The sequence below is a fragment of the Pelophylax lessonae genome (genome assembly GCF_965119305.1).
Source record: "Pelophylax lessonae genome assembly, chromosome: 1".
In the NCBI taxonomy this organism is placed as follows: Eukaryota; Metazoa; Chordata; class Amphibia; order Anura; family Ranidae; genus Pelophylax; species Pelophylax lessonae.
In genome coordinates this window covers 410364883-410378208 of record NC_138768.1, presented here as the reverse complement: position 1 = coordinate 410378208, position 13326 = coordinate 410364883, and the positions used below count along the sequence as shown (strand labels likewise).

The 13326-nt window shown below is 41.7% G+C and overlaps 1 protein-coding gene across 1 annotated transcript; it reads right to left on the bottom strand.

The window, feature by feature from the left end:
- Positions 1-250: 250 nt before the first annotated feature.
- Positions 251-12765, bottom strand: PLIN2 (perilipin 2). Its single transcript, XM_082243753.1, has 9 exons — positions 12689-12765; positions 12505-12556; positions 9767-9962; positions 8054-8136; positions 6455-6707; positions 5421-5605; positions 4178-4312; positions 3808-4098; positions 251-410 (listed from the first exon to the last, which is right to left on the bottom strand). Exons 2-9 carry the CDS (start codon positions 12538-12540, stop codon positions 285-287), a joined length of 1305 nt encoding a protein of 434 aa, XP_082099879.1. The 5' UTR covers positions 12541-12556; positions 12689-12765; the 3' UTR covers positions 251-284.
- Between the last annotated feature and the right edge of the window lie 561 nt (positions 12766-13326).

Genomic DNA, 13326 nt, shown 5'->3' with positions numbered 1-13326 from the left:
GGAGTGGTTCAGTGTGTAGAGTAATGTTTATGTATTCATCATGCCACAATATTCCAAATACATTAAATCATATGCTTTCACTTACGTTCTAGTCTCAAAGCCTACACTAAATATCCAGAAGCAAAAAGCAGTCTTCCTGTTTGGAGCAAAGCTGGTTACATGCACCACAACAGTATTTTTTAGGTTAGATAAACCTAAATGATTTAGGTGGTGAGCTGAAGTCAAGCAAGTCAGTAGTATTTCTGTAGGAATAGGAGTGTTAACAGTTTAGGGACCACGTCTGATTATTCTTGGTTTATTACACGCCCATTGATGCGGGAAAAGTCTTGCATTTCTTCCTCTTCTGCTACCAGCATCTCTGGGTCACCTTCAGTTTCCGATGATAGGTCAGAAATGCTGAAGTCAGGTACCTGGTAAGAGAAGATATATTAGACAAAAAGGTCTTAATTTTAGAGACCTAATAACAAGCCAAATCCATAGAACACTCAAACCAATTTTAGACTTTAATAGTACGGTTTTCTTTATTTAGGGTACATATATCCTCAACATGAGGTTTTGATTAATTTGAACACATTGCCTCTTGTACTAGACCTGTTGAGCATCACACTCACGATCAGTGGATCATGGGTGCCATGTTGGGTTCCTGCAGAGATGTCTACCAGCATTCTGCCTGTACCTTTGTACAGGTTATTGGAAAGCTAGAGGACTACCAGGACGCTACGCACCCTTGCAGTCCATTGAGAACTACAAGGCATCTGCCATAGTGGCAAATGGAGTTGGTTTTCCCCATTCACAGACTCCTGTGAAATAAGGCTGTGGGTGGAGCCCCACTGTTTTCAAATGTGGCAGTGGGTGCAGGAAAGAGGGGGACCATGCAGGGAGCATGTTACACATTTAATAAAGTCACTAAGCCTAAAAAAAGGCTGACATGATTTTGGGGGGGGGGGGGTATAAACACCTGTCAGAAGAAAGGGGAGGAGAGTTTTGTTGCACACCTTTAAAATTTACAAATATAGGAGAATACAAGATGAAACAATGGTCATAACTCCCATCTTTGTTTTGCCCGCCCCCTCCTTCTCACACCCTGGGTATAGCACCAATAGGAATAATCCCATGTTCGGGTAAAGTTGTAGGTTGTCAATTTTCTTTCCCCTACAATGAAAAGAGTAAACAGCAACTCATGGTAATCAGTAGGAGGTGGATTTATTGGCCCAATAGCTTCTATGCTCCAAATTTGTGCAATGTTCTTTAAAGAGCAGCTACAAGATAGATTAGAGCAGCTACGTGCCCCATTCACAAAGGCATAGACCTAACTGTCTGCATGGTATGCCCAGCACTAAACCAACACCCTACTTTTTTTTTTTTTTTTTATCTTAATGCAGCAGTGTGGTAATGTACACTATGGAGATACAAAACAAGGCACAGCAGCATGTGGTGTTATTGCAAAGATAATATATAGCAATACCAATGATATTGTGTTCTCTGCATGCAAGAGAAATATCAAATAGCCTTTTCTACACAACATGCAGGATTAACCCTAGGTTCCACAGCAAGTATAACTGGCATGCTTTACTGCACATGTATATGTATACTGCGTATACAGACAGGTTTTACCAGTGGGTAAAGTAACACTTTAAACAAGCCGAATGGCTACTATGGATAGCTGCACCAGTTTCTGGAAATCTCCCCCATGTTGAAGATACCAATAGTATGTTAAACTTGAGGCTTCAAGCCACAGCAGTGCTCAAGTATTCTTTTACAGTCTGCCTTTAAGCAGCACCACTTTTAGAGGCAGGCCCAGTCCAGAGTTTTCAATGAAGGAGGTTCCAAGCCACCATGTTATGAATTCCATTTTTTTTTTTAAAAATGGCATCAATGGAAATGGGATTAAAAAAAAAAAAAAACTACCAGATTTGTGCATGGGGGGGGGGGGGGGGGAGCAAAAAAAAAAAAAAAAAAAAAAGTGTTCAGACATCTACACCAAGATAAGCAAAAACCCAACTCAGTCTAGGTGTTCTGAAATGCTCTCAAAAAACTAACATCTACCCAGATTAGAGGAGTTACCACCATTAGCTGGTCTTCAGTTAGACCAAGTTTTAATAGCGCAAGGTTATAGCCCTTGTCAGGTTTTTGCTCGGTCAGTGTCCAATTGATTCACTTCCTGCCCCAAGGTATAATAATTCCTTTGTAGTCTTCAGAACTAGAGTCCCCCTTGAAGATTAACCCATATTTTCTTGGTTACCACTGAAATTTTATAATTTTCTTCACTCCTGGGGATAAGGGTCACCAGGACAAAAGTTGAGACTGCCAGTGGGGACAGTAACACAAGCGTACCCAATTCCTTCCCATATCCAAGTTTTGACTTCAGTTATATTCAGCATTGAGGGGTAGAAACTCAAGTACAGTGGCATGTACAGCACTATGCCAAACCAGTGTCTTAAGTTGTGCAACGCCTCCTCCCGTACCCCCCCCCCCCATTCTCCCTTTACAAAAGCTTGTGTACAGTTTTTTTAAAGCTGGTGGTAAAGTTTAAAGCAGCTTTGAAGACCTCAAACTTCAATTTGGAACACTAATGAGCATCTAGCCATAACAAGCTCCAAGTAAGGATACTTCTAAAGTGTGCTGGCAGCATGTTTAAGTGACAGAAAGCATCAAAAGACATTTAACTTCCATAGCCAAGGGTACTGAAGGCAACAAGCCTTCCTGGAGCTTGCTGAACAAAAGTGCTTGACCTTTTTTGGGATTGCAAGTCTGTCACTAGACCAAGCCAAGCTGTTAGTCCAGTCCCTATATATGCTTTACCTCTCCCATACACAGCATCTTTTGCCAATTTACACATTTTAGCATAGGAGTAACAAACAAGTACCACATTTTTCTGCCACTCACTAAATGTGTATTATTGCACTAGTTACCAAGGCAATATCTGAGCAAAAAAGGCTTACAGTCAAAGTTATATCAAGAGGCTTCTGACCTCCCTAATAGCCATGTGTGTGATAGGCGAGACTGAGAAGGTATTGGAACCAGAGACAAGGAAACCCAACATATTTTTAGAAGAGATCAGCAATGGGAATTAACAAAATACTTTAAAATCCATATGACAGTACACATTGAACGTAGCCAGGTAACATTTGTATTCCTTCCTTATCTTTTTCATGGGTTGAGCCATTTGTTAATGACAAACCAAAAGTGCAACAGGCTTATCACAAAATCAATGAGGGGGGCATTGATAGCATATCAAAATGCTTCCTAAACCAGAATTTCACTGTGCATACAAGTTATGTGATGCAATCTGGTTTGGAAATTTGTTGACACACTGACAAACTTACTAGAATTCTACCTGTAAACAGCCATTGTGTTTAGTACATTGCAGGTGATTCTGCAGCACATGACTTCCAGCATGGGCAAGAGGAAAGTTTATCACTGACAACAGCAAGTAATGCAAAATATTTATTAATACAAAAGTGAACAGTGACAGTATACAGCAAATGGGCTGAAAAGAAGTTTTCACTGGGGTACTAGAGCTCAAAGTAGAATGCATTGGCCAAGGTAAGAAGACCACAAAAATGTAGTGACATGCAACTCTCTTGCAGAGCTAGAATGCCTCAGATGAAGGCACATGTGGCTAGTGAGTTCAAAGCTACTTTAGTGAGAAAAGTTTTAAGTGCAAAAGTGACTCCTGAAATTGAAGCAATCTCATTCCTTTTTGCTGGTTGTGTCTGCCCCATCAGCTTCTTGTTCCCCACGTGGACCAGCCCCATCAACTTCTTCCTCCCCACGTGGACCAGCCAATGAGTAAAAGGGACCTACCAGCCAGTTTAGAGGAGTGTTGTTAACCAAAAAGTCCATCACATCATCCATGGAATCCTTCATATTTGTGAACTTCTCTCTGCTGGTCTTTATCAAGCCATCTGAGAGATCTTTGAAAGAGGAGGCAGAAAGAAAATTCTGGTATACTTCTGCAGCCATGGCACTAACATTCTGAGCTTTGTTCTGGATGTTATGTGGAAGTCCTTTGACACTTGACACCAGAGAAAGACACGTAGTTTGCAGTTGTTGAGTCAGATTCCGTGCGATCATCAGAGTGCGGGATTCAATTTGCTAAGGTTAGAAGAATAAGAGTTAATAATGCATTCTAACCCATGGCTAAAATTCTTACAAGTACTGGAATGATACTCACTTCAGTGCTTTCAGGGTCTCCACAAGGATTCTGTTCTGTGCTTTTTGTCCATTCCACCAATTTATTGTACAGCTTCTCTTGTGCATCATGTACCTTTTGATTGGCATCATTCATGTTCTTTCTGGCAAAATCGATCTTAAAAGACAAAATACTATAGGTTAGGACAGAGGCATAACTAGAACCTTCAGGGCCCCAGTGCAAGAAAGCATTAAGGGCCCTTCCCTTCAAGCCTGGGGCTCTTCATTACAGTCCCGCAGCGGGACCCTTTCACAAGTTCTGCATTTTTACAATGTCACTATGGACTGTCCATTCAGAAAAGGAAGGAGCTGGTAAATTACATATTTACCAACCCCTTCCTGGTTCTCTATTGTGACACATCCCCTGCAGCAGCCGGCAGGAGAGGGAAGGGAGCACACAGAGGCCCAGAGACAGCAGAACACACTGGATAGGAGGAATGTCAGGGCAGCATACAGAGGAACCAATCGCCTCCTGCAGCTACAGGAGACAGTGATTTCTCTACATGCTGCCCTCGCCCCCCTCCTATACAGGTGTACAGGGGAGCCGCACAGGCCCCCTGGAGCCCGGTTGCAATTACAACCCGAGTAGTTATGCCCATGAGTTAGGAGGTATAAGATTACAGGCAGTAGTGTAAACTGCTCACATAAGAGCATCTGTAGCATTAATTTACAGCAACCATTTTCTACATGGCAAGTAGCCAGCTAAAAGGCTTTCATGCACAGGCTTCTGTTGAATTGTTCCAACCAAGAACTGCTCAACTCTGGATGGGGCACCAAGCTTGCCTTCCTTTAAGCACCTAGTGCCAAAATGACCATCCACTAGGCCCGAGTGAACATACACCCCTGTGAAAGTTATTTTGCAAAGCTTGCATAAGTACTTAAGGTCTCTGGCATTTTAGGGAAATCCTGTACAGCTGACTGAATGCCCTTTTAGTTCTGAATAGAACAAGGAAAGGTTTTTGTGATCTGTCACCTATAACCACAGCTACTGGGACAATGAAAGGGAACCTGATTGAGTAGTCAGGAATAGAGGGGGGGGGGGGGATCTCAACAATGGGAAGGCTTGCTCTCCAGCGATAATTGGGGCACACCACCCTAGAAGTAGAAAAATTGTATCTCTAGCACAGGCCAATTAACCTTTATAACTTATTTTCAAGCCTTCAAAAGCTTTTAGCATGTTCTACAATCTTAGCACTAATTGCAACAAAGCATGAAACTATACTAACCAGGTCAACAGTGGTATGCAGCTGAGCAATAGCCTCCTGGCTTCTGCATTTAGCATCTCTGAATTTTGTCAAAGCCTGTTGGTAAGCACGTTTGCGGGCCTTCACAGATAGTGATCCCAAGCGAACATAGTAGCTTGCATTTCCTGTTGATACTTCAAACCCCTCGGTTTTTGCAGCCTCCTTTGCTAAAGAAAATAAAAAAAAAAAAAAAAAAGCCAGTAAGCAATTACAAGTCACTCTGCATTTGATTTACCATTAAAATATGACAAAATAAAATTATGCTATTTAATCATTTGCAAACCAATGACTTACAGAAAAATGGGGAAGAGGTTGGCACTTTCATTCCACTTTTTTTGCCTGGGAGTTGGGCTAAAGTTTTTTGCAACCTCTGCACTGTAGATGTTAGAGGTGGTTAATTCACTATAGGCCCAACTCCTATGTTCCATCTGGTTTGACTCCTGTCCTCCCATTTGTAATGCCTGCAACTCTGATAATTGGGGTCATCAAGGATAGCAACCGTAGTTCTGGTCCTCCCCAATATACATTTAAAACTGGCCTTTTGCAGTGCAATCACTTACTTGGAATATACTATAGACTTATTTCACAAACAAGCCAAGCTATTTGACATGTGTGACAGTGTTAGAAACACTGCTGGGGTGCTTACGGTCGCAAATGTTACACTGCTTAAGGGGGGGTTACCTTAACAAAAAAGTAAACACTTTGTATACTGTATGATTTGAAATCCCTGTTCTATCCTGGAGTGCTGCACAGAAGAGGTAGACCACAGCAATGCTTGGTGGCAGCACCAACCAAACAGAAGCTACTAAAGTATAAAATCCTGACAACTGCATGGGCCCTTAAAGCTATGCGCCCATGAAGTAGAGGGGACTTCTGGGTGTGCAAAGGGAGCAGACTTTATAATACGAGTCCAGTAAACTGCTTGGATTCTGATTTTAGGTTGTAAAAATTAAACTTAAGACAGTAAAATTGTTTGGATTAGTTTCCAGAGATACCTTTAAAGTCTTATCACTTACCCATCTCCTCATCAGTTGGTGGCAGGTATTGTTCCAGAAGAGTCTCAGACTTCGTAAGTGCAGTATCAACACCACTGCTCACCTTACGCACTGCACTACTCCCAAGCACAGTGTTAATACTGCCACTTACAACAGCCTTGGTCATCTCCACACTGCCAAACACAGCTCCCTTGGTCTTATCAACCACTCCTGTTATGCTCTGAATCACAGCATCTTTAGCACCAACAACAGCTTCAGAAGCATTAGCAATAATCTAAAAAAAAAAAAAAAAAGAAGTTATAAATATAAGTTTTCTGTGTGCAAATGTGTTACTACTAGAGCATTATACCAATACTGCATATAAAACAGTCATAAACGCTAGAGTGGCTTTACACTATGTCAAGCAATTCCATGCTGTAGCCTAGAAAGCAACCCTAAAATATAGGCAGCCAATGTTCTCATGCTTTTACAGTCCGAAGCCTGGTGTGGTTATAGGAAGAGAGGTGACATTTTCCAATGTAACACTAGCTGCTGTGACAACTAAGGATTTCCCTCGCAGGAATAATTAGTTCCCTTCCCATTTGTTTACAAGGCATAAAGTAAAGGGATCTGCCCAAATAAAAAATAAAAAAAACCCCACACATGCTGCCATCATTGATCTTGTACATATGAAAAGAAAAAAAAAAAAAAAAAAAAAAAAAAAAAAGTTTTGAAGGCCTCAGACATGTGGTACATCTGCAGATCCAAAACCAGCATATGGGACAAAACCAGCATATGGGACTTAATGCCTGAAGCATCTGCGCTGATAACCTAACCTATTAAAGCACCCATTGACACCCCCTCAATGTCCCATTAATAGGTGGGGGCATCTCCTCCCTGCACCCACTGTCAAAATTTGAAGTCAACGCAGCTGTGAGCATGCACTGGCATGTGAGCATTGGCAGCCTCCTAAAAATTCACGTTTACTTGCCAAAAGTAAACTGTTAACACTTTGTCTATGGGACTGCAGGAAATCTGTATGACGGATGGCCATGTAGCACAATATGAGAGGATATAGATAGTACAGGCAGTGATTAGTACAGGCAGTGATTAGTAAGACAGTTGTAATCAGATATACATGAGCATTTCAATAGGAGCAGGCTAGCTGGGATTTTATGAGGTCTTGATATATGTGGATTTTATTTTTCTACAATAAGGGTCCTTTCACACAGGCTTTACGCCTGGTGGACTGTGTTGCTTAACAGGGATCGATCCACTGATCCCTGTTGAGCAGGCGGATGACTGGTAAATCTCCGCTCTGTGCCGAGATGGGACATGTCAGATCGCCGCTCTCCTCTATAGGAGATTAGATGAAACAGACCCTGTCCATTTTCATTAAATCCTCCAGACAGAAAAAAAAAAAAAAAAAAAAAACACTGAAAGGCAGACCCGATTGGAAAGCCCATGTGAAAGGACCCTAAACGTGATTTTTGTATGCAGATGGTAGCCACACACATTTACCACCCCTTTTTCATATCTCCATAATGGAGATAAATAAAAAATAGAGTATATAGGCAAGGGTGGAGCTAATATTTTCAGTGTGGGAATTTAGTATAAACTGTTAAACTACATGCAACTTACCTTGTCACTAGGCTGATACAAAATAGGCAGCCTCTCTTCAATCTTATCAAGACCAATACAAGCAAGGTTGTTTGCTATGGCAACTACAAGATGAAGAAAAATAAAAATACATTTTAGTCCGATCCAATCAGTATCAAGACTACACTGCTCAGCAGTCAAGTTCAGGGTGAAATACTGAGCAACACTGTCTAGCTAGATGACATTTCACCTACTTCCTACGCAAGTTGCCAGGAAACCAAGCCTACTGGCTCTGTAAAGTTTACAGTTAGATTAATGGAGACTGCTCAAGCTACATGCTTAAAATATAAGCTTCATTACTGTTTAAAACTAACATCTTGCTAGAATTTCACATCAAGGCTCCCTAGCACTACAAGCATAAAAAAAAAAACATTTTCCCAAAAGAAACATGCAATTTCCCAACTATACCAATTAGTAGGAACAAACTGCGAAACAAAGTTGCCTTTGCTGACTCGCCAAGCAAATTAACTTTAGTCCTGCTATGTTACCGACCCCTCTTGCAGGTATAGCTATGTAAACACCAACATATGTGCCTAACAGTTTAAAATCCATGAATACACCAAGCCTGCTCTGCACATGCTTAGTTGCATTTTTTTTTTTTTTTTAAGTTGTACTGAATTTGTAGAGGCTGATCTGCCGACAGCTTAAATATTTTTGCTGTTCAGGGGCTCCGAGCTTCAGAAAAATGGCAGCCTTGGCAAAAACCAATGCTGGAGCAAATTTACAGCACACCAATTTTGGAAGCATAATTGTGGAATTTACATTCCTTACAAAATAATATTTTATTACGTTATGGGTAAAGTGCCACTTCCCAGGCTGTTCAGACTAGCCTGCACACTAAAACCTATAAGTTTAGTGTGCCGGCAGCAGCCATTTTAGGCTGCAAGTGTAGTACTGCATGATTTCCATCACACAGCCTGCTTCTGTTTTATAGTTAAACACTTCAAGTCACTGCACAGCAGCCATTCATAAAGGTTCAACTACACAAACATGTTGAATAATATCATACAGCTCTGAAACAAGACAGAAAATGAAATGTTTCCTCCCGAGTTGTTGACATTACCTGTGTTTATCTATGAGGGAAGAAACTGTACAGTTATACAGAGGCCCTTAACTAAAGTAACTTGTAAGGGCCCTTTCACACGGGCGCTCTGTATGTCCGCAAATCATCCTATTTTTTTGCGGATGATTTACAGACATAATGTAAGTCAATGGCATTGCGGATGTCAGCGGATGACCATCCACTGACATCCGATTTTCTTCCTTTCAGTTCTGTTCCATTTTTTGGAACGGAACAGAACCCTATTTTTCCTCCGTTAAAATAACGGAAAGGAAGGAAAATCGGATGTCATCCGCAATGCCCATAGACTTACATTATGTCCGTATATCATCCGCAAACGGATGGGATGATATGCGGACATACGGAGCGGATGACACAAATGTCATCCGCTCCGTGGAAAAAAAAAAAAGTGCCGGAGCGGATCGCAATGCGGTCCGCTCTGTGTGAAAGAGCCCCAAGTCTTATAAAAAGTTAAGTTCTTGATCACATTTGTTTCCAGTCTTAACTGGAGCCATAAGATAAACATCCATAAGGGAACTTAATATTTCAGAAGGCCACCTCAGCAGAATACAATGCTCAAAATGAAACTATAAAATTAAAAAAAAAAAAAAAAAAAAAAAGTGTACCATACATACTCTGAGGTTCCAGTTTATGTATTATTGGCATAGCACCATTAACAGCCACTGTAGTAATTGTCTTCGCACCCTTCTCTGCTACGCCGCAAACAGATTTCAGGTAAGGATGGGCATCTTTAGTGTTCACATAAACGGAAGACACTATATCATAGGTTGAGCTCACCAAGGGGAGGTTAATAAACCTAACCACGACATTCTGTTGAGGAAAGCAAAGTTATACATTAGCATGCTTCCAACCTAGTTGTCTGCTCACTAAAAATGGCAAGTGCATTTCTGGCAAAGCAGGTATTCTGCATTTGTAGAATCTTACAGACGCTACAAATCCTATGCAGTACATGCACATTAGCTTTACAGCTAAACTTCAGGAAATTAACATCGATGCTCCTCAAAAGATCAAAGAAAAAAAGCTTAAAATAAGGAAATAATGCATCCCACTGCCAAAACTACAAACAAACTAAATTTGGTTTTACTTTATACAGCAATACACTTCTCATCTGTAACAGCAGCTACCTAAGTGAGGATGTTCAACAGAACATTTTAAGATGCAAACAAGAAATTCTCCCAAAAATCTAATAAGACCCAGTGCTACCTGTTCTGACAAGAGTGGAGGGGGGGTGGATTAAAACACCCATTAGGTTTTTATTACTATCCGCATCCCCATTAGGGCAAATTACCCCCTTTGTCCTTTTTACCATCAAGGCTCCATGCATACTAGTGCGTTTTCCTGCTCCTAAACACTGAAGCTCAAATGTTAACCTTCAGTATGCATGAATACATAGGATAAGCACCATTTAGCTTCTAGGAGCAGAAGCTAAAGGCTCCCAACAGTTTTATTCATGTACTGTAAAAACGCTAAAGCACTACTAGAAGCTGGCACAAAAATGCTATCAGCGTTTTTCATCCTGCATTTTTTTTCCCCCCTAGTGTTTGAAAAAAAAAAAAACCCAGTGTGCATGATTGAGCCTAAAAGTTAAAAAAAAAAAAAAAAGCCCACTTTAGGGTTGTCCCCAGCATAATAATAAAGATGGGAATCTTCCAACAGGGACACTAGTTCTGGTGACCTGGGCCCACCCACAATGGATTCCCTTAAAGTGTTTGTTACACAAACATTTCATGATCCTAATGTGTCTGTTGTACCATGTACTCGTATGAGAAAGTAGCCAGTTTGCTTTGTAAAGCTTCCTTTGCAAGAAATCCCTGGTGTTCCTGCCAGCTCCTCTGCTTTCCTATTCAAAAAAAAAAAAAAAAAAACACGACTGCACAGCATGGTCAGTTCTCTAGCTGTGCTGTAAACTCTGTACTCATGATCAGAATTTGGCTGTGCAGTGGGGGCATGTCAACATTTCACTGGGAAGCGCAGTGTGCTGCTGCTTCTCCCAGCTCTTATGCTGCTGATGAAATGAGTAATACACACACACCAAAAAGGCAAAAGTGTGTAGATTTTGACTGAGTGGATTGTTTTACAACCACTAATTTGCAGGGTGATTTCCTCACTTCCCAGTTTGGCTACAGAACAGAAAGTGAAGATAAATCTCCTCAATGGGACACAGATGGCAAAAATAAGGTTTGCCTATAGTTCAATTTTAAGTTTTAAGACCAAAGTTCCTCTAACCCGGTCCTCAGGACCCATTAACCGGCCAGGTTTTCAAGATAGGTTTTCAAGTTTTCAAGATAACTTAAATAAATCACAGGTGATATAACTTGCTGCTCAGTGATTACAGTATTCTAGTCCACATCTCCAAGGGAATATTTAGAATGTGGACTGTTAGTGGGTCCTGAGGACAGGAGTTGAGAATCACTGCTCTAACCCAGTGTTTCTCAGGGCACACTAAGGCCCCTTTCACAATATCCGGCAGACGGATTCCTTTTTTCTCAGCGGGGGGAATCAAGCCGCTGATCCCCCTCTGAGCAGCAGGAGGACAGCTGTGTCTCCGTGTGGAGACACAGCTGTCAGTTCCCCATGCATCTCTATTGGGGAAATCTGATGGAACGGACCGTCGGTCCATTCTAATCTGATCCACTGGACGGATGGAAAAAAAAGGGTTTCTATCCATCCAGATTTGACAGATCAGATGTCAGCAGACATGTCTCCACTGACATCCGATGCCCCATAGGAATGCATGGGGGGGGGGGGGACCATTCAGATCCACAAAAAAAAAAAAAAAAAAAGACAGGCGGATCTGAACGGTCCACCTGTGTGAAAGGGGCCTTAAAAGGCCAGGTTTGCAAGAAAACTGAACTATATCACAGTGATCTCATTTGCTGCTCAGTGATTCTAGGCTGCGTCTCCCCAAGGGAATACTAAAAGTCTGGCCTGTTAATGTGCCCCGAGGACAGGAATTGAGAAACACTCAATTCCTGTCAATGAGAAACTACCCATATTAGTGTTCCAATGTGAAAAAAAATAGTTACTAGCTACAACAGTAGTCTATGCCCATCTGGGAACAGATCACATCAAAAGCAAGCCAAAATGAGATATATATATATAATATTTTGAACACCCTTGAGAGAAAGTACACCTCGAGAATAGCTTTAAGACAGAAAAGCAGCATCAGCTGACTGCCATGCTCCCTGGAATCCTAGCAGTGCCAGCCTAAGAGTATAAAATCCTCCTTCGTTCATAAAAAGGGTCATTGATAAGGAAAGAGGATGAGAGCAGCTGATGAAGATTAGGCCATTAGACTAGGAGAGGGCTCTACAGCCTAGAGTAGGAATAGCCTGAGGTGCTCCTCTATTACCTGTTGCTCTTGTTGCTGCTCCACTATTTCAGCCATAGCGTAGACGTAAAACCTAAAGAGGAGAAAACACATTAGCGCTTAGAAGGACTCAGATTCATTGAACGTTCAGCCAAGAGGACATGCTAACACAAGAGCCCACTCCGGCGGGTGTGACTAACAAAAGCGACCGTATACTTACCAGTACGATACACAAGCACGTAGAAACAACCACAAGCTCACCGAGGACTGAATAATATGAGAAGGGCTGTTCTCTCATTTATAGAGCGCTCGGCCCCGCCTCTCACTCAGGCCCGCCTTCCCCCGCCATCAGCTGACTGGTGAGACAGGCGAGATGACATCATCCGCCGTGCGCTACGCGTGGAAGATAGCAGACAAGGGTCAAGGGTGTAGGGCAGATGACAGGGCTTATGGAAAGTGAAAGTGCGGATAGAGGAAGCCTTCAGTTTTACAGTGACTTGCATTCTACATGGCGGGGCTGTGTGCTTCCTAGAGAAGCTGTGGGTTGCAGGTGTTCACTACTTCCCTTCTCATCACCTACTTCATTAACCACTTGGCGGCCAGGCTTTTTCTGCAACTTTCTGTTTACAAGTTGAAATGTAGTATTTTTTGCTGGAAGATTGTTTAGAACCATCAAACATTATACTTTTTTTTTTTTTTTTTAGCAGAGACCCTAGGGAATAAAATGGCAATCATTGCAATTCTTTATGACACAGGGTATTTGTACAGCGGTTTTTCAAATGCAATTTATTTTGAAGAAAATACACTTTAACCACTTCAGCTTCGGAAGGTTTTACCCCCCTTCTGACCAGGCCATTTTTTTTT